Source organism: Psammomys obesus, unplaced genomic scaffold, assembly GCF_907164565.1.
Source record: "Psammomys obesus unplaced genomic scaffold, mPsaObe1.curated_primary_1811, whole genome shotgun sequence".
In the NCBI taxonomy this organism is placed as follows: domain Eukaryota; kingdom Metazoa; phylum Chordata; class Mammalia; order Rodentia; family Muridae; genus Psammomys; species Psammomys obesus.
Window position 1 is genome coordinate 13,334,628 of NW_026596101.1, and position 19,681 is coordinate 13,354,308.

Sequence of the window (19,681 nt, forward strand, 5' to 3'; positions counted from 1 at the left end):
GTGGCAAAACTATTCAAAGAAGGAATTAAGAAGGGGAGAGGAAGCTGAGGGAGGGGGAAGGAGAGGAGACTAGGGGCAGTTTGTGTGTTTGTTGTTCGTTTGTTTTGGCATTACAGGTGAGAACTGAAGGAAACCTTGGAGGGACTTTGCTGTGGCTACTTCAGAACCTGCTTCTATTTGCTGAGAGCTGACAACTTGAAGGGAACAGCAGTCCTAATGGATAATACCATGCTATCATCATAGCATCTGAGAAAGCAGGACTAATATTACCCTCCTATAACAGTAGAGACGTCTAAAGTATAGAGGAGCTTTGTATGGAAAATACTCGCACCGAGACTCAAACACACTTTGTTGACTTTTAAAAGAAAATAAGGCAATTAAAATAATTTCTAAGCCTCTCCGTAGATGCTTAAGGAGTCTAAAGTGAATTGGTGTTCCGGTTAGTCCGAAAATTTCCAGGTTAGAGTTCCAGTTCTTCGAAAAATTTTCCTCAGTTGAAATTTCCTAACAAGCCTGGCTCCATGGCATTCCCCCCCCCCCCACCCCCCCGTAAGTTTGAAAACTTCATCTAGCCAGCCAAAGCGTCCTGTCTCCAAGGAGACTGGTGCGGGGCGGGACTTCCGGTCCCACCGCACCCATTTCCGCCTAGTCCCGGAAGCGCTGAAGCCGACAGCGTGGGTCTGGCGCGTTGGGACCTGGCGTGTACGTAGCGGGCCTGTGGTGGCCTCAGGTGCGCGCAGGAACGATGCTGACTCCGGCGTTCGAGCTGAGCCAGGACCCCGAGTCCCTCACGATTGCCATCCGCGTGCCCCACGCGCGCATCTCCGAGTTTGACGTTTACTTCGAAGGGGTGGACTTCAAGTTCTATGCCAAGCCGTACTTTCTGAGGCGAGTTCCCGCTGCCTGCGCGCTCGCGATTTCATCCGCGCCTCGCGGGCACACCGCTCTCTCGCTGCTGCCTGGGCGGAATCGCCTCCTGCCGCGCCCGTGGATCCCGTCACCGAGCGCGGGGCCACCCACCCGGTGTCTGTCACCCTCGCTCTTGATCCCTCCTGACTTGTGCTGTTCTTTCGCAGCATGCTCGCACCTGCCATCCTTACGCGGCGACTTCCCTGCGTGGCTCGGTTCTGTGATTCTCGCCTGCATGCCCTCTGCTTCCTGTGGTTCTCAGGTCGCCAGTTCTGCCTGGCTGCGAGCACTTACCCGTCTAGATTTTTCTCCGTGTTGAACCAAAACACTAGTGGCAGCTGACACTGGCCACCTTCAGTGTGGTAGGCAAGCTGCTACCACATGGGCGTCATCTTAATTTTGATAGCCATACTTGGAGTTAGGCAGAACTATTAGCCCCTTGTGCGCTGGACGCTGAGAGCCCTTTTCCAAATTTGCTTACCAGTTGCTCTCCCATTTTCAACTGATCCTTTCCCTGCAGTCAATCTGGTTTCTTTATTGCTCCTGGGGGAACCACATAAGATCTTAATTAGCATGCCAAGTCGAAAATCTAGTAGGTCACCCCTACTTATGGGAGCTATTTCCAAGATTCCTCAGTGGATCTCTGATATCTCATCTGATAACTATCTCATCATGTATAGTAATGTACTCTCTGTACACTATTTTTCCTATACCTATAAACCTAAGATGAAATTTAATTTGTAAAGTTAAAAAATAAAACAGAACAAACATAATGGCATTTGATAACTAAGGTTTATTGTGAGTTTTGCTTTTCCAGTCTATTTTATTGGTAGATAAAGCATTCAAATGGAAAGATGAGTCATCATTGATTTTTACTTTCTTAGTAGAAGAGGGATCTAAGTTATTTAGCTTGTAAAATGTGAAAGAAGTACTGAAAAATTGCATTTCCAATGGTTGATCATTTTGATGGCTAAAAATACACTGTGATTGCTGAGCAACTTATCTTCTATTAAATCTGCAGACTAACACTTCCTGGAAGGATTGTAGAAACTGGAACTGAGCAGGGATCCTACGATGCAGATAAAGGTATAGTTTGGGATTTTGAATGTGTGTGTGTGTGTGTGTGTGTGTGTGTGTGTGTGTGTTTATGTGTGTGTGTGTGTATGCATGCAGATGCTGCTAAAATTCTTTCCCTAGGAGGGACATTCTACCTCTTCTAGGTCCCACTGACAAACTAGATGTGATTCTCCCACAGTTTATTTAGTTCACAGAGTAGTGCGTAAGGATTCTGGGCAGGAGCAAAGGAGATCTTAAAGTAGCTTCCCCAGGGCTGCATAGATTGAACTCTCCCTTCAGCCTAGCCGGTATGTAGCCATCCTTTACCTCCAAGACCACATGGGGCAGAATTGTGTTACACAGTCATTGGGGGTGGTGGTGGATGGATAATAAGGTGAGGGTCCCAAGACCTGCTCTTTCTGTGATGACCTTTTGTGAGCAGGCCCTGTAGAGCTGAAGATGGTGGTAGCTTGATTCCAAGGACAGTATTGTACAACTGCATATGTAGTTGTGTTGAGTGGTATGTGTGTGTGTGTGTGGGGGGGGGTTCATGTGTGTGTGCCTGTGCAAATGGAGGCCAGAGGACAATCTTGAGGAATGCTTTTGAGACAGGGTGTTTCATTTGTGGCTAGACTGGCTGGGCAGTGAGCCCTAACAATACTCTTGTCTCTGCCTCCCCAGCTCTTGGATTACAAAAATGCACCATTACACTTTATGTTTTTATCTGGGTTCTGGGAGTCAAACTCAGGCCCTCCTGCCTGTGAGACAAAAGCTTTACTGGCTGAGCCATAGGCCTAGTCTTGGATGGGGTTTTATGGATTCCTTATGTTATGGTACCCACGTAGTAGCAGTCTATAAAGATACCATAGGGACTTTCAGATGTCTAGCAATTGCCATATGGTGTATAACTCTTTCTTTAATGTTTAGTGCCAGTTATCTATGGGTTTTTGGCAGGGAGCAGTTTTCTTAGTCTTTTAAAGTATTTTGCAATAATCTTTAAAGTAAATTTGAATCAAATGTTCTAGTTCCAATTTCTGGAATTGTTTCTACCTTTAGCACATGTTTAAAAGTAAACATCAACATGAAATAATTGATTTTTAAAATGTAGGATGATTTATAAGCTTTTGAATTGATTTTTCTTATACAGTTTTTAAACTTGAATTTCAATAACAGGTAGATGAGAAGTTATCCATGGGAAAAATTTAAAGAGTAACTGGATTTTTCTTTTCATGATTGACAAGCTCCGATTTTAGCTAGCCACAAAACCCATGTATTTCACTCTTCTATAAGCTACTGTCTTTTCTCTGTTCGTTTGGAATAAGAGTAGCTGTGGGGGTCAGCAAGGTAGCTCAGTGGGCAAAGGTGCTTGTCTAGCAAACCTGGCAACCTGAGTTTGGTTTCCAGAACCCATTTGAAGGTAAAGGAGAAAACTGACTCCACAGAGCTATGTTCTGAATGCCATGCATGAGCCTTAGCACACTCTCACCCCATGCTTGCATAGTAGTAATTTTTTTAATAGAAAAAGAGTAGCTTGTGTTCTCTTATGTAATTTATTCAGTAACTATTGACCAGTGAAGTAGGGTAAAGGAGGAAGAATGAGACTAAAGAAACATCATTAAGTTCTCAATCACTTTATGGCTGGAGAGATAGCTCAGCTGTTAAGAGCCTGTAGCATGTATTGCTTTTTCAGAGGACCAAAGTTTTTGTTTGCAGTACACAGAGGTTCTAGGGAATCTGACACCCTCTTGTGGCTTCCACAGGCACTTGTACTCATGTGCACATAATTTAAAAAAATAAACCTTTTTTTATTTGTTTGTTTGTTTTCAAGACAAAGTTTCTCTGTGTAGCCCTGGCTATCCTGGAACTCACTCTGTAGACCAGGCTGGCCTCAAACTCAGAGATGTGTGCCTCTGCCTCTTGAGTGCTGGGATAAAGGCGTGTGCCACCATCACCTGGCAAAAAATAAACCTTAAAAAAATAAAACTGTAAAGTACTTAGAGTTGAGGAGATGTATATGTGGGGATGTCTGGGTTGAGTTGTTTTTGATATATGGGGTTGCATGTCAGTGTGATGAAAGAGGTAAAATGTTTAAATGGGCTGGAAATGGGAGGACATCCTAGTATTCCTGGTGGAGCTTAAGACAGTGACTTGATTTCATGTGAGTTTGAGGCCAGCCAGGGCTACATAGCAAAGCTGTCTCAAAAAAGAAGAGAGAGAGAGAGAAAGAGAGAGAAAGAAACAAAGAAAGAAAGAAAGAAAGAAAGAAAGAAAGAAAGAAAGAAAGAAAAAGAAAGAAAGAAAACTCTCTTGAGTTCTTAAGGAAATTATTAAACTGTAATTGCTTTAGTGTAGTTTCAAATCTATTCTTTGGTAGCTAAGCTGATTTCTTCCATGGTCCAGAAATATATTTGTAAATAACTGTTGGTCAGTGCTGATGCCTCCTCAGGCTGCTGGATTTTAAAAATTGTCTGAGTTTTGATATTTTGACTAGGTAAGATGGTATTAGGTAATACTTAAAGCATTCTGTGGTTTGGACACATTACTTTCTGATAGAAGTGACAACTTGGGAAAAGCCCCTTTTAAAACTTTTTCTGCCTTGATTTACTGTCACTAAATCTATTGTAAGGGCAAAATCTTGGAACCCCATGAGGAATTATGTTTTTTTTTAATAGTTAAAAATGTTTTGTTGGTGTGTATTCATTGCAGATGGTGTTAGGTTTCATGAAAATTTTTTATCATATATTCACTACTCTGAACTCTTTCTTTTCTCCCTTTTTTCCTAGTTTTCCTATGCTTCCATGTCTAATACACAAGGGCATATTCATACACACACACATACACACAGAGATATGTGTGACTATCATCTATCTATCTGTGTATCTATCTATCTCTTTGTCTATGCACCTATAAAAAGACTCCGTTTCACAAATGAGACAAAGCGTATTTGTCCTTCTGAGTCTGGCTTATGTTGCTTAATATGATCTCCAGTTACATCCATTTTCTTGCAAATGACATCATTGTTTTTATGACTGAGTAAAAGTCCATCGTGTAGGTGCGTGCTTTCCTTATCGGTTGGTAGACACCTAGACTGAGTCCATAAACTTGGCTGTTGTGACTGTGCTGCAGGAAATAGAGATGTGCAGGTGTCTCTGTGGTATGACAAGTTGGACTCCTTAGATACGCACTTAGGAGTGGTAGCTAGATCATATGGCATTTGTGCTTTTAGTATTCCGGGGCGTGTCCTTACTGACTTCTAAGGTGATAAGATGAGTTTATATTCCCACTAGCAGTGTTATAAGGGCTCACTTTTTTCTGCATCCTTACCAGCATTTGCTGTTGTGTTTTCTTTGTAAGAGACCCTCTGACTGAGCTGAGGTGGAATCTCAGTGTAGTTTTATTTTGCATTTCCTTTTTGGCTAAGGACGCTGAACATTTTTTTCATGGGTTTGCCATTTGGTTGGGTTGGTTGTCTTTTGTGTGTATGTATATGTACATGTGGTTTGTACCTAGTATGTATTTGCGTGTGTACATGCATGTGGATGTAGACCAGAGGGTTGACTTTTTGGGTGTCTTCCTCTATTATAGTCTACCTAAGTTTTAAGTCAAGGTCTTTGACTGAACCTGGAGCTTGCTGCTTCCGCTTGGCCAGCAAACCCCAGGGGTTCTCCTGTTCCGCTTCTTCAGCGCTGGGATTATAGATATTTGACATTGTATTCAGCTTATTGTATATGTAGAATAGAGAAATTCAAGCTTAGATCCATATGGTTGTGTGAGAAACACCACCAACTGAGCCTTGTCCCAGCCCAGCCTGAGCGTTTTGTGTTTTGAGTTCTTTCCATGCTCTGGGTATCCATTCTCTTCAGATGTATAGTTTGTTGGCTGTTCACGCCAATTCAAGCTGCAGGACGGCGTTCCCTGATGTGGGTAGTAGAAGCCCCACTTCTGGAAACCTATTTGACTGCCCTGGCTGCTGGGTCTGACCCCTTAGGGTAGAGGAGCAACCAAGCCCCCTGCCTGAGGAACCCCAAGGTCAGTTTCTCCCTACCCTCTCAGACTGCCCTAATGGCTGTTAGTGGCTCTCTCAGCCCCTGGTGATGAGGTAGAGTGGCTAGGCTTTGCCCTACAGGGGAAAAAGCCCCCCCCCCCAAAAACAAACAAACAAACAAACAAAAAATACCACTAACTAATTCCTGAGTTTGCCCCACGATCACAGTCCCTCCAATCTCAGGCCATCCTGGAAAGCTCTGTTCCCAGCCTCTAAGAAACGCTATATAAATCCTGTCTTCTGCTCAGTTCTCTGTTGCCACCCTCCTGGGTTTTCTTCCTCCCAATAAATCTCCTATCTGAGCTTTGTTGTACCTGTGACTTTATGGTGTTCTTTGGCTCCCAACTGCCAACATACCTTTCTCTGAAGAGCCGTAACACTTGCATTGGGAAGTCTTTCCCCTTAGAACGGCAATACTTACATAGTGAACAAGGGCGTCTCTTCATAGAATTATATATTTCCTGTACTTGCATTTCTCTATGTAATTATGAAGTCTTTGAATATTTTAATCTAAGTATAAAACCATCTCTTTTAAAGGAATTTTTACCATTCGATTGCTCAAGGAAACTCCTGGCCAATATTTTGAGGGGCTGAACATGTTAACTGCTCTTCTGGCCCCAAGAAAATCCAGGTCGGCCAAACCGCTTGTGGAAGAAATAGGTATGTTTGCTGTAGTTGGGAGGAAATGAAGATAAATAGGAATGTATTATTTTATGTTTCTAGGAGAAGAGATATGGGATAGAAAATCAGAGGAAAAACGTTCAAGTAAAGAAAATAAAAAGGAAAAGTTCAAGTGTCCTGTGAAAATAGCTTATCTGGTGTCATAGCTAAAAGGCATAACCAATAGTGGACCAGTAGACCGGTCACATTTTTTCTTTAACAGTTAAAACATTGTCTTGTCCAAATGCATAGTTGAAAAGTTACATAATATGAACATTTTTTGCTAGGTCATGAACTGTATTGTTTACTTATTTCCAGTGCCCTGGGAACTCTGCCCATGCCCTTCTCAGGTGAACCCTGTTCTTTCCTAGATCACCAGTGGCACCCACAATTATTCCTTTCCATCTGGCTTCTTATACGCAGTGTTCTTATGAGGTGTATCTGTGTTAAAACAGAAGTCCGTATACTTTCCTCACTGTATGGTAGATGATTTCGTGAGCTTATATATACCTCCTGCTGTTGGTGAATAATTTGGCTGGTTCCACTTTTTGGCCATCACAAGCAATGAAGCTGAATATTCTTGTCTGGGCCTTTGGTGCACAAATGTAGGCATTTTTTCTGTAGCAACCTGTTCCTCTCATTGTACCTAGACACCTCAGGACTTTAAGCAAAAATTACTCTTTAACTCATTTAGGTGCTTCTGGGGTTTCTGAGGAAGGAGCTGAAGATGAGGATGAAGACTTTGACTGGGAAATTGAGCAGACTCCCTATGAAGAGGTCTCAGAAAGTACCCTGCAATCACAGTGTCACTATGGATTTGGAAACCTGCGAGCAGGTGTGGTTCAGCGGTTACAGGTATGCTGTCTTGGAAGACTGGCACACGGCATGTTCCAACTTCATTTCTGCTTACCTGGGGCATTTTAAATGATGATTATAGAAGGTGACAGAGCTGCTTGTACATAAGGGTCACACAGCTGTCTGTCCCTTCCATGTCCAGGCTGATGCTGTTCTTAGGGAAAGACCCATCTGGGATGGCACTAGCTGAATACAAACAGAACCCCTCTCCTGTTGCTTCTGGACATCCTTAAGGAAGTATGACGCTCCAGAGGAATGAAGATTTAGTACTAGGGTGGGGTACAGCTTCTGTTTCACTTGGACATGGCAGAATTTTCTGATGAGGATGAGCCTATGAGCTTTTTGTTTAGTTTTGCTTGTTCTTATTTTAGACTTGGGGGCATGCGCGCACGCACACACACACACACACACACACACACACACACACACACACACACGCCCATCTCAGGCTGTCTTTGAATTTGTGATTCCCCTGCTTCAGCCTCTCCTGGGATTGTAGGTATGTGCCTCCCCTAAACTGTGTTTTGATAAAATTATTCAGTCCTTAGTGCATATTAGATACTGTATTCTGCTTATTCTTGGTGGAGGCCAAATTAATCTGATTTGAGTGCTTCCGATTTTGTAGTGTTTTGGATCTTAGATTTTCCTTGAGCAATGCTTAGATAGTAAGATGTACCTTGAGTTTCTCAAGAAAAAGTCAAGTGTTGACATTCTGTGCATACTTGTGCCTCTGCTTATGTTTGTGATGCTGTGGTGACCACTGGCCACATGTAACTAGCTCTCTCTTGGTAAAGTGGGAATGATTTTTGCTTACCTACTTTGTAAATTTATCATGAAAAATTTCATGAGATACTACAAACCTAAGAGAAAATTCTGAAAAGTGTAGGACACTATAAAGATTCCTGCCTATGAAACACTGAAATTACTCTCAAGATTTCTGCAAAAGTACAAAATTGGCGTTTACTTAGCAGCAAATAACGTGGTAGAACATGTCCATGTAAAAGCTCAGGCACTTTTCTACAGAGCATGGTCTGCCTGTGTTCCTTCTGCTCCTGTCCCTTGTTTTCCTGGTCATCTCTGGGGTGCTTAGAACAGTGGCAGCTGTGGCAGACACTGCAGCTACTGGGTCTCTGTTATTTGGCCAAGAACTAGTTAGTGGTCACTTTATTTAGGGCTGGCCTATCCAGAGCTATGAATGAAGGGTAATTAATGTCAAAGTGGCTAAGTCCAGAATCTCCATTCAGGTTAAAAGTGTCCAGATGTCCACAACATCCTGTCCAGATTGCTGTTAGGGAAGGTTCCTTTGAGGCCTTGCTTCCTTGCTTTGGAGTCTGGAGACAGAGTCTTACCACGTAGTTGGCCTTGAACTCAGTATCTTCTTGCCTCCACTTCCCACACGTGCTAAGTGTGGCCACTTTGAAGGGCTTCTTGTTTAGAGGATGCTGGAAGTCTATAGTTCAGGTAAGGCTAGGTCCTTTTACGTTCAGAAGTTTTGTATTTATTGAAAAATCTTATATAAGTAATTTATGTTGCTTTTTAGAACAACATTGTCATGGAATACTCTTTTTGGTTTTTGATACAGTATCTTAATTTATCCTGGCTGCACTGGAACTCACTATGTAGCTTCAGCTGGCCTTGAACTCCTCATTCCCTTGCCTCCTCTTCTCAAGTCTCAGAAGCACAGATATATAACGCTACACCTAACTTTTATTGTAAAAAGTGGTACTTTGAAACATAAAAGTTATGTAGACTCTTGCAATAACAGGTTATTTCAGAGCATGCATGTAGGTAGCACTCTGTGTCTTTCTGAATAGTGTGGCTAAGGCATCAGGTACCTAAATACCAAGCACTCAGCTTAGAAAATAAGATGCCACCGTAGTTAGGATGCCCTGTCTATCCCTTTATGATTACATCTTCTCCTTCTCAGTCAGAAATGCTTAGTTTATTTAGCCCAGTTATCTAAACTTGCTAAACCCTTTTTCAAACTTTAATAGAATGAATATTGCTTTTCTAAAAAAAAAAAAAAAAAAAAAATGAGCCCCCATTCCCTCAATTTAGAAAGAAGAGACCACATAAGTGAGTGGATTCCAAGGGTTTTATAGTTTCAGTTGTGTCCTGTGAGCAGTCGAGGCTTGCTACCCTGTGCACAGAGCACTGGTGTCCCAGATGCTCTGTGCACACCCAGTTTACAACTGCGTTTAATTTGGCACCAGAACTTTATCTGAAACAACATAGGTCTTTGTTCTGGTTTTTCTTTCATTTTTTGGAAACAGGTTCTTATTTATAGCCCAGGCTGGCCTGGAACTCAGTATGTAAATCAGGCTGGCTTGAACTTTTGGTGATCCTCCTGTCTCAGTATTCTTAGTGATTAGATGGCAGGAATGAGTCATCATTGGCTGGCTCTCCCAATATGTTTTAAATTATTTAATTTTAAAATGTATTATCATTGTGCTTGTGTACATGTGTATGACCATGCATGTGAGCTGTAAGTGTGTTTGTGCTACAGCATGTATGCAGAGGACAGGAGATAACTTTCTGGATTGATTTTTCTCCTTATACCATGGGTTTCAGGGATCAAACTCAGGTTTTCAGCCTATCATGGCTTCTGTTGCTGTGAAAAAATACCACGACCAAAGGCAACTTAGGAAAGAATGCGTTTATTTGGACTCATGGTTCTAGAGTGAGGGTCTTTGATGATGGGGAAGGCATGGCCTGGTGGCAGGAACAGGAGGCTGCGTGGTTACATTTTTATTCACAAACAGGAAGCAGAGAGAGGGAACTAGGAGTGGGAAGAAGCTGGACACTCTCAAAGTTACCTCCACATCCTAAGGTGCAGAACCTAACCAGACAGCGCTACCAGTTGTTGACCAAGAGTTCATATGTAAGCCTGGGGGGACATTTGCCATTCAAACTACCACACATGGCAAGCGCTTTAACAACTGAGCCATCTCCACAGCCCCCAGCACGTTTTTCAAGCTGTTTTAAAGTACATACCTAGTGTGTATGTCTGAATTATTACTGTAGAAGTAGTACTGTGCTTGGCTAGTGTGCAGCCCCAGCCTTCTAACACACAGTGTGAATACAACAGTGTGTGTTCTCGAATACCTTCAGTCCAAAGCCTGAAGCCCCCAAGTCAGGGAATTAACATGGAGCTGTTGTGAGCACTGTGTGAGTCAGCCTGACAATACTGCTTCCTCGTGACTTCTTTACTATCGGGTGAGCACTTTTTACCAGGAGACAAACCCATAAAAAGCTTTAAAGAAACGGAGTATTCTTACATGAATTAGACTTGAGGGTTATGGTGTTCTCCGTAACATTTAGGCTTAGTCAGACTTTTAGAAGATAGTAAGGGCGGTATGTTGTCTCAGAATTTAATACTTGCAGTGTTCTGTGTTGACAGCTTTTCTGTTTGCGACAGTCACATCAAGTGGCTAAAAAGTGACATGTAATATTAGCAGTGTTACCCTTTTTCTTCTAGTGAAGAAGCTATAGACGCTCCTAGAAGAGGTTATTATTACAAGTAGGAGGATTCAGAACAGTTGTCTCATATAAATTTTTTTAAAATGGCTTTTCTAGTATTATGCTTTCTCACAATTTTAGTTTCTCAAGTTTCTGCCTTTGTATCAAGACTCATCCAAAACATTTATTCCCTAGTATTTTGCCGGTATTTCTCCACTCTTTTTAAATAAAAATAGTATTATTTTCTCTGAGGATAAAAGCAGTGTACTCATAAAAAAAGTAAATAAAAAATAGTGTTCCCCACACCCAGATAATGTCTTCAATGAATAATTTAACTCTCTATAAAAACATAATCCTGTTCCCCTTTAAACAGATTTGTTTGCAAACTTCTGTATTTTATCTGATAATGAAAATATTTTGCTGAAGCAAATTCTCTTTCATTAACCCTGATTCCTCTACCCACCACTCCCCTCCCCCTCCCCTCCTCCCCACTTTCCATGGACACATACACACCCGCTTTCTCTCCTTTTTTTTTGAAATCTCTGCCAGCCACCAGGGTGCCTTTGGAAAACTGCCCTGGCAGCTCAGAGTCAGGGCTGCACAACAAGCTGTTGGCACTAGTGGCTGCCAGCAGCCACAATCCTGGAGTCTCTGGGCGCCACCCCCGCCAGCTCCTGGGACAGCCTCAGTTACAGGATGCCAAGCCTTCTGGCCCTTGCTTTCCTTTGGCTGCTTCAGGGACCAGAGGCCTTTGTCTCTGGGAGACACATTGTCCAGATGTGAATACAGTTCATTCTCTTTCCAGATTGGGTCCTGTTTGATCTGTGATGTAAATGTACCCAAGCTTGGCTTAAATCCTCCATGACCTTTTCCTGTCAGTGTTCATCTTCAGATTGCTGAGGGGACTAGTGACCACAGCTATTCTAAAACAGAAAGGAATACTTTTCTTCCTGCCGAACTTTCTTTTCCTCCTTTCCTTTGGTTGATTGATGCTTCGGACTTTTTCTTCTTTTGTGGTGCTGAGGAGCGAATGTAGGACCAAGTGCATGCTAAGAAAGTATTCTACCACTGAGCAGTGCCTCCATCCATGTCTTACATTAGAGTCCCGTCTAACTTTGTGCATTAGCTTTCCATTGCTCCTATTACAGAACCTTACAGAAGTAATTTCCATGAGGAAAGACTTTGCTTCATGTCTTCTGTCCATCGTGATAGGGAAGGCATGCCACAGCAACTCATTCATGGCGATGAGCACCTGTGGCAGAGGCTGCTCACATCGCAGAGGGCCAGGAGGCTGTGTAAGACAGGAAGTAGACAGGGAGAGGAAGCCCAGAAGACCTGGCCCAGTGACCTACTTCTGCAGCAAAGCCTCACCTAAAGGTTGGAACCTCCCCAGAGCATGGTGCTGGATGGGGAACAAGTAAATGTGCAAAGCTCATGAAGGCCCTTTGCTTTTTAGGTTGCTGTGGCTTTTTTTTTTTTTTTTTTTTTTTAACTAGGGTCCAGTTTTAGCAGTGTATGCATGTGTACAGAAAAAGAAGTTTGCCCAACTGGGAATAGTCCTGTGGTGTGCCCTATCTGCTGCATTGCTGTGGTGGCCTTGATTCAGGAGACTAGAGGGGAGTGTCAACGGGGCTGAAAAGAGTTGCTGTCTTCTTTTCCATTTCATCCCATGAGATTGGGAACTGTCTGTGTGCTCAATACTGGGTCTCTATTCCAGCAACCAGACCAGTCCCCGGCCTCTGTGCACTACGCACTCGGTAATGATTTCCTTCTGACTGCCAGGCTCTCTGCCCTAGTTAGGGTTACTATTACTGTGATGAAACACCGTGACCAAAAGCAAGCTGGGGAGGAAATGGTTTATTTGTCTTATACTTCCACATCTTAGTCCATCATTGAAGGAAGTCAGGACAGGAACTCAAACAAGGTAGGGACTTGGAGTCAGGAGCCGAGGCCATGGAGATGTGTTACTGGCTTGTTCCTCATGGCTTCTCAGCCTCCTTTTTTAAGAGAACTCAGGACCACAGCCCAGGGATAGCACCGCCCACAAAGGGCCAGGTCCTCTTCCATTCAGTCACTAATTATGAAAATGCCCTCTAGGCTTGCCTACAGCCCAGTTTTGTGGAGGCATTTTCTCTATTGAGGTTCCCTCCTCTGACGGAATTAACCAGCACACATGCTGAGAGTGCAGTGAAAAAGAAGGCAGTCCAGACCCCCACCTCATGAAACATTCTGTGGGCAGACAGACAGTCATCAAGTAGACCGCAGATGAATAAGCTAATGGCGATAGTAACAGCTAGAAGAAGATGGTGGTATATGAGACTGGGGACTGTTCAGACTAGGGTGTCCAGAGGTGGCCTCTTATAGGATGTGACACACATCGGGTTATGCTGAGACGGAAACTGAGGGGTATGTTCCATAAATGGAAAGGAATCTAGTATGTGGCTCTAGTGGACTTGGGTCACAGGGAAAGGCTGACATCAGTTTGAAAGGCAAGCCTGGCTTCACGATGCAGAGTCCACTTACCCTCTGAAATCCAGAGTTTTCTGTCAGTCCTCACTGAGTATAGCCCATTCATGACCTTAAGTCTGTGCTCATGCAATAATTAATTGTCCGGCTTACCCCTCACCCTTTACCCCCAGTACACACTCATACTTTAATTGCTGTTAGCATATAGGGAAGCTGAGTGGAAGGAGGATTTGTCTTCTCAGTAGGAAGTCAATAACAGGGAACAGCCATGAAACAGAGACAGAGGGGAAAAGAAGTAAGTATATTTAGCCCTGTATTGTATCACTTAATTCTTATAATAGCTTGTGGCACCAGTGCTTCCCCTTTCCCAAAGGAAAACATAAAGGCATCTATGTGGCTGCCTGTTCTGTGAAGATTTTACATCACACATGGAGAAGTACTTGGCAACTGTGATTAAAGATGGTATCGATACGGGTTTTGTACGTGGGCCCACTCTAATCACACAGGGAGGAGAAAAGGCCATGTGGTGAGAGGAGCTGAGGGAGGGATGGCATCATTCTGTGGATTTGCAGTCCAAGGAAAGGAAGTGGCTCTATGGTAGTATTCCACCAAGGCAAGCCCTGGAATTCATTGGACTGAGTCCCCTCCTGAGGCCATTGCCCACCTGTGCCCTAGCCTGTGGCTGGAGTTAATGTCAGTGAGGAGACAGAGAGCAGGAGCACTGATGCCTCACTGCTCGAGAGGAGACGTTCTGGTGGATTCAATACCAGAGACAGCAAGCGTTTCCCATGGAAACATTGCTGCATGCTTGTTAAGCTTTTTGCATCGTGAATGTTCTGTTCCAATTTGTTATGAGTTGCATAAACTTGAGGGCTGCCCTGAGACTCTTAACTACTATTTATAATGGGATTTCTGTAGGAAAATGCATTCCAAGTCTCCAAAAAATAAATTGCAAAGGAACTTTGGAATGTAAATTTTATGTTTGTGGACAGCCGTTAGTCTGGCTGTTGCCTCAGATGTTTGTGTTTGAAAATATTAATATTTTAGTTGATCTAGTGGCTTCCAAAAAGGTCAGTGGATCCCTTTGTTATATTTAAATGTACTAAGGTTAAGACGTACATGCTTTGTGGTAAGAAAGAAAGAATTTATTTCAATTTAAAATTGCATATATTCGTTTATTTTGTGTGAGCGTGTGCCTGTGTGCATGCATGCCTTCGTGTACCGGTAAAGGTCAGAGGTCAGCTATTGGGTGTCAGTTCTCTCCCTCCACTATGTGGGTTGTGGGGCTTGAACTCAGTTTACCCACTGAGCCATTTCTCTGGGCCAAGACCTTTTTTTTTTTTTTTTTTTTTTCAAATTTGGAAATTTTGGTTACGTAGGGAGGCTGTTCCCTTATGACTCCCATACTTACTGTAGTTTTCATAGTCTTGCATCTGTCAGCCTTAAAGTGCTCCCATATGAATTTTCCTTCTTTCTTTCTGTGACACAAGGAAAGAAGTGGAGGGGCTCGCTGAAGGTCCTATGACTACTAACTTCAAAAACAACTCTTCTTTGCTACTCTTGTTTTTTTCACGTGTTTGTTTCAGTTTACTGCTGTCCATTCCATTTACAAATCCTTCTTCACAGTGTGAATGCACAACACTCCCCAAGTTACTGCTTAGTTTCTTCCCGCTTAGATCTTTGTGTTTAATCCAGTTCTGGACTCAGACCTGGAGTGGATAGTAGATGTGGAGTAGACAGAAAAGAAAGCCACAGTTTTGGGAATATTTTGGACTGTATGAGGTTCCATCACTTCATGATTTCTGTGAATGTTCGTTCTGTAGAATTCTGCTTGGGAAACATGCTTCATGTTTATGTGTGCACATCTTGGTTAAGACAGTAACAGTAAGGGTGATTCTTAGGATAAGATTTTTAAAATATCAAATGGAAAGTCATAGCCATCAGAATTACTCTTTAATTTTTTTTTTTTAATTAATGTGTGCCTGTGTGAAACAGCTTCGTGGAATTGTTTTCTTCATCTATTTATGTGGCTTCCAGGAATTAAACTCAGGTCATTAAGCCTGCATGACAAGCACATTTACAAAGTAGAGAGCTTCATTTGCATAGTCTGTTGTGATTTTTCTTTGAGACCAGCTGAGCTAGACAGTAGGAAGAAAGGCAAGTCTCTCTGTAGATGTCTGATACTCACATCCTCCTATATTTTCTTTCTTTTTAAGATTTATTTATTATGTATGCAATGTTTTGCCTTCAGGCCAGAAGAGGATACCAGATCTCATTATAGGTGGTTATGAGCCACCATGTCGTTGCTGGGAATTGAACTCAGGACCTCTGGAAGAGCAGACAGTGCTCTTAACCTCTAAGCTGTCTCTCCAGCCCCAGACCCTCCCATCTTCAGGAACTTTCAGATCTCTAGGGCTAAACAGGGAAATGAATGGAAAATTAAATGTTCCTTCATGCTTTTCAGGTTTATTCAATTCTTTTTTGTGTGTGTGTCAAAAGTTTTTTTCTTTTTATTATCATTTATTACAATTTATTCACTTTGTATTCCAGCTGTAACCCCCTCCCTCAGCCCCTCTCAATCCCACCCTTCCTCCCTCTTCTCCCCTATGCTCCTTCCCCTAGTCCACTGATAGGGGAGGGCCTCTTCCCCTTCTCTCTGACCCTAGCTTATCAGTTCTCATCAGGACTAGCTGGGTTGTCTTCCTCTGTGGCCTGGCAAGGTTGCATCCCCCCAAAAAAACTTTTTTTAAGATAAATGTATATGTATGTGTGTGTACCTGTGTACCTGTTCCTGAAACAGCATGTATGTGGAATCATGATGACTTCTGGGAGTTGTTTCTACCTTTACTGTATAGGTTCCAGAGATTGAACACAGCCAGTCTTGGTGGCAAGCACCCATGACCTTTTGGGTTAATCGTTAATAGCCTTAATATATACCAGTCAGTTTATTTTATGGGTTAAATGAAATGATTTATGTGAAAATTTCGAGCAGAGTCCACTGAAGAGTAGATTGAAACATTTGTGGTTTTTTTATTTGTTTGCTTGATTGTGTTTTTTGTTTGTTTGCTTTATTTTGAGACAAGGTCTCACTGTGTAGGCTGCCTTAGAACTTGCTGTGTAGAACAGATAGGCCTTGAACTCAGAGAGATCTACCAACCTCTGCTTCCCAAGTACTAGGAGCAAAGGCATGCTCCACCTCACCTATCTTAAATGTTTGTTAGATCTGAGTTTATACATTACAAGTGGTCTCACATGTTAGTGATCAGGTATATTCTTCCCTCTCTGCTGGTCCGCCTCCTTTCCTTCTGTTTTTTAAATGTTAAAACTTGGAGCTAGTGTTCATTCTTGTTCTGGTGTTTTCAGGATGAGCTGAATGAGGTTATTGATATTAAGGATCCAGATTTCACTCCTGCAACTGAACGAAGGCAGAAACGCCTTGCTGCTGAGCTGGCTAAATTTGATCCAGATCATTATCTGTGAGTATGAACTTTTGTGACAGTTAAATAATTAAATAATCAATAAGTTATTAATTAAATAAGTTACTTTATAGTAAATTTTTTTCAGAATCTTTGAGTATAGATATATGTATATGTGTATTTGTTTGTATAGTTAAGTTTGCATGTACATGTGGAGGCCAGTCCTCCACAGTGGGTGACTTCTGCAATCACTCCTTGCTTTATTTCCCTGGAAAGGGTCTTTCACTAAATCCAGAGCTCACCCACTCGGCTAGGCTGGCTGCCCAGCTGCCAGATGCCCAGGCTGCCAGTGAGCCTGAAGACTTTGCCTATCTCCATTTTCCCTGTACTGGGCTACAGACATAACTGCCATGCCTGGCTTTCTGGGTAGTTGCTGGGGATCTGAACTCAAGTCCTCGTGTTTGCATGGCAGGCATTCTACTGAGTGAGCCATCTCCCAGGCCCCTCAATGTACTAGACATATGTTTTAGATCTTGGAATTAGTGAAGGCACTAACCCTAATTGACATTTCACCTAGCCTGTAATGGATTTACTTATGTGGCCTTTGTAAATGCACGACTTAGTTTATACTAGCAATGGAGAACTCTTTGTTTTGTTTTTTCGAGACAGGGTTTCTCTGTGTAGCCTTGGCTGTCCTGGACTCCCTTTGCTGACCAGGCTGGCATCGGACCACCTGCCTCTGCCTCCCTGAGTGTTGGGATTATAGGCATTCGATACCACGCCCAGCTCAGCAATGGGGAACTCTTAATAAATCCTGTGAGTCACAATCCCTTTGGGGGTTGCATATCAGGTATGCTACATATCAGATTACTTATATTACAATCCATAACAGTAACAAAATTACAGTTATAAAGTAGCAATGAAAATAATGTTATGGTTGAGGGATACCACAACAGGAGGAACTGTATTAAATGCTCTCAGCATTAGGAAGGTTGAGAACCACTGCTTTAGTGTCTTCCTCACTAGGCTTAAAATCTCAGAAGAGTATTTGTTTGTACTTCTTTCAAGTAGAACTTCTGTTGTGGTTATATGTGTATATAAGTGAATATATCTTGATTTCCATAAGAATCCAGATCTACACATGCTGTATTTCTTGCTAGTCCAGGACCTTCCTAGAACTTTTGTCTGCCACCAGTTGCAGTGAGTAGATAGTTATCCTTTGTGGTAGAGGATCAGTAGAACCTACTCACAATTGTTATGTATTCCCCACCTGCATCGGTTGTATCCTTTGCTGTAATCAGAACTATATTTGGGTAAGCAACTTAATAAAGCAGAGATGTGCTGTCTCTTACTGGCCAAGACAGCAGCACTTTTTTTTTGCATTTTCACTGGGCCTCTGAATACCTGGCTCTTTGAGGGTATGTGGAGAATGGGTATAATTCATATGTTGATGTAGCCCTCATTTATTATTTTTTTCCCAGGCTTTGGGCCAGTGATTTCAAGGTGTTACCAATATAGCCATAATCACACTTTCCGTATACAGTGTTTTCAGCTTATCAGGTCCCCCCTCCCCCACCCTTAGGCACATTTCTAAGGAGGGAAAGAGGTGAAGGGACTTGTTCAAGGTTGTACCACTGTTAAATGGGTTGGGTAGGACTTGAAAAGAAGCTCCACTTTCCACTCTGCATTTCCTTTTTATGTACACTATTCCATTTTAACTGCCATTGCTCTTGTGATTAACACTCTCTCTCCTGTGACCCAGTGGGACACTAATTGGAATAGCAGAAGTGAGTCTTGTGATGTGCAAATGGAATGAGTGATGTGTGGGGATGAATGGCTGAACTGTTGAACATCCTAAGGGAAGCCAGGGAAGAGTGGGCTGTGTTGCACTGTGGAGGACATCTGAGAGATTCAGCTCCATTTAGACTGCCATTTCTAATTACTTTTATCTCTTCAATGGTGGTTTTAAAGGTCCACTGAAGAGTAATTTGAAGAAACCCATTTAGAATCATGCTGAATATTTAAAGTAGAAATTTCATTGTCAGCAAATTTCTCAGCCAGTATGAAAACAGAATGAGCTTTCCAAGGCTGAAATTTCAAGTGGGAGGGAGCTTAATTAGAAGAACTGTCCAGAACGTTTATGACCTGTGTCGCCTGGGTCTGCTTTTCCTCTTGGGGTTTCCAGACACCGGACACTGGACTGTAGGGAGTGGAGCTGGGGCGGATGGGTTAGTCATGATCTCAGTAGGCATGAGTGTAGGAGAAAACCTTCTCTGTAGACAGTTTTCAGTGAAACAGCTCTCTTATTGGGCGTGAATAAGGCCTGTATAAACCTTGGGGAGTGGGTTTTTAGGACTGAATGTACATTATTGGCTGAGGCCAAGGTGCTGGAGATGCTTCATTTTCGTGAAGAAGAATTCCAGCTACTAGCTGGATTTGTTCCTATACGGAGAGAGGAAGTTTAACCTGAAACCTGGCCACCAGGCAACGTGACTACCTCAAGGGTAGCAGAGGCGGGGCTCATAAAGGCTTACTTGCTCCACCTTGCACCAGGATGTGAAGGCCCAAAACGTGGAGGAGGCAGTCCTATTCCTGTTGGTCTCAGGTTGGGATTTTCAGGGTTTGCACGCATCTCGACTTTGCTCTTGTTCGGGACTGTGTCCCGGGTTGCACAGCTTTCTGGCCTCACAGACCTGAGAGGATGAGGATATTGAAATTTGTAGTTGGCAGCAAGATAGTCTAAGCAGCCCCTGTTTCCCTCCATCTCTGTGTACTTCTTATTTTATTTAAAACATTTTAAACTAAAGTCGTTAAT

The 19,681-nt window shown here is 42.7% G+C and overlaps 1 protein-coding gene across 2 annotated transcripts in view; it reads left to right on the forward strand.

Moving 5' to 3' along the window:
* The first annotated feature begins 419 nt into the window (after window positions 1–419).
* The window catches only part of Shq1 (SHQ1, H/ACA ribonucleoprotein assembly factor), a 98,085-nt gene continuing 78,823 nt past the window's right edge, over window positions 420–19,681 (forward strand). The window contains exons 1-5 of one of the 2 annotated variants that reach the window (XM_055628660.1): window positions 420–459; window positions 1,931–1,995; window positions 6,548–6,670; window positions 7,365–7,525; window positions 16,814–16,926. In XM_055628660.1, coding sequence (XP_055484635.1) covers window positions 6,607–6,670; window positions 7,365–7,525; window positions 16,814–16,926 — 338 coding nt within the window. In that variant the 5' untranslated portion in view covers window positions 420–459; window positions 1,931–1,995; window positions 6,548–6,606. Of the gene's footprint in view, window positions 460–672; window positions 889–1,930; window positions 1,996–6,547; window positions 6,671–7,364; window positions 7,526–16,813; window positions 16,927–19,681 lie in introns of those variants that run through there. The other variant, XM_055628659.1, reaches the window with a different exon arrangement.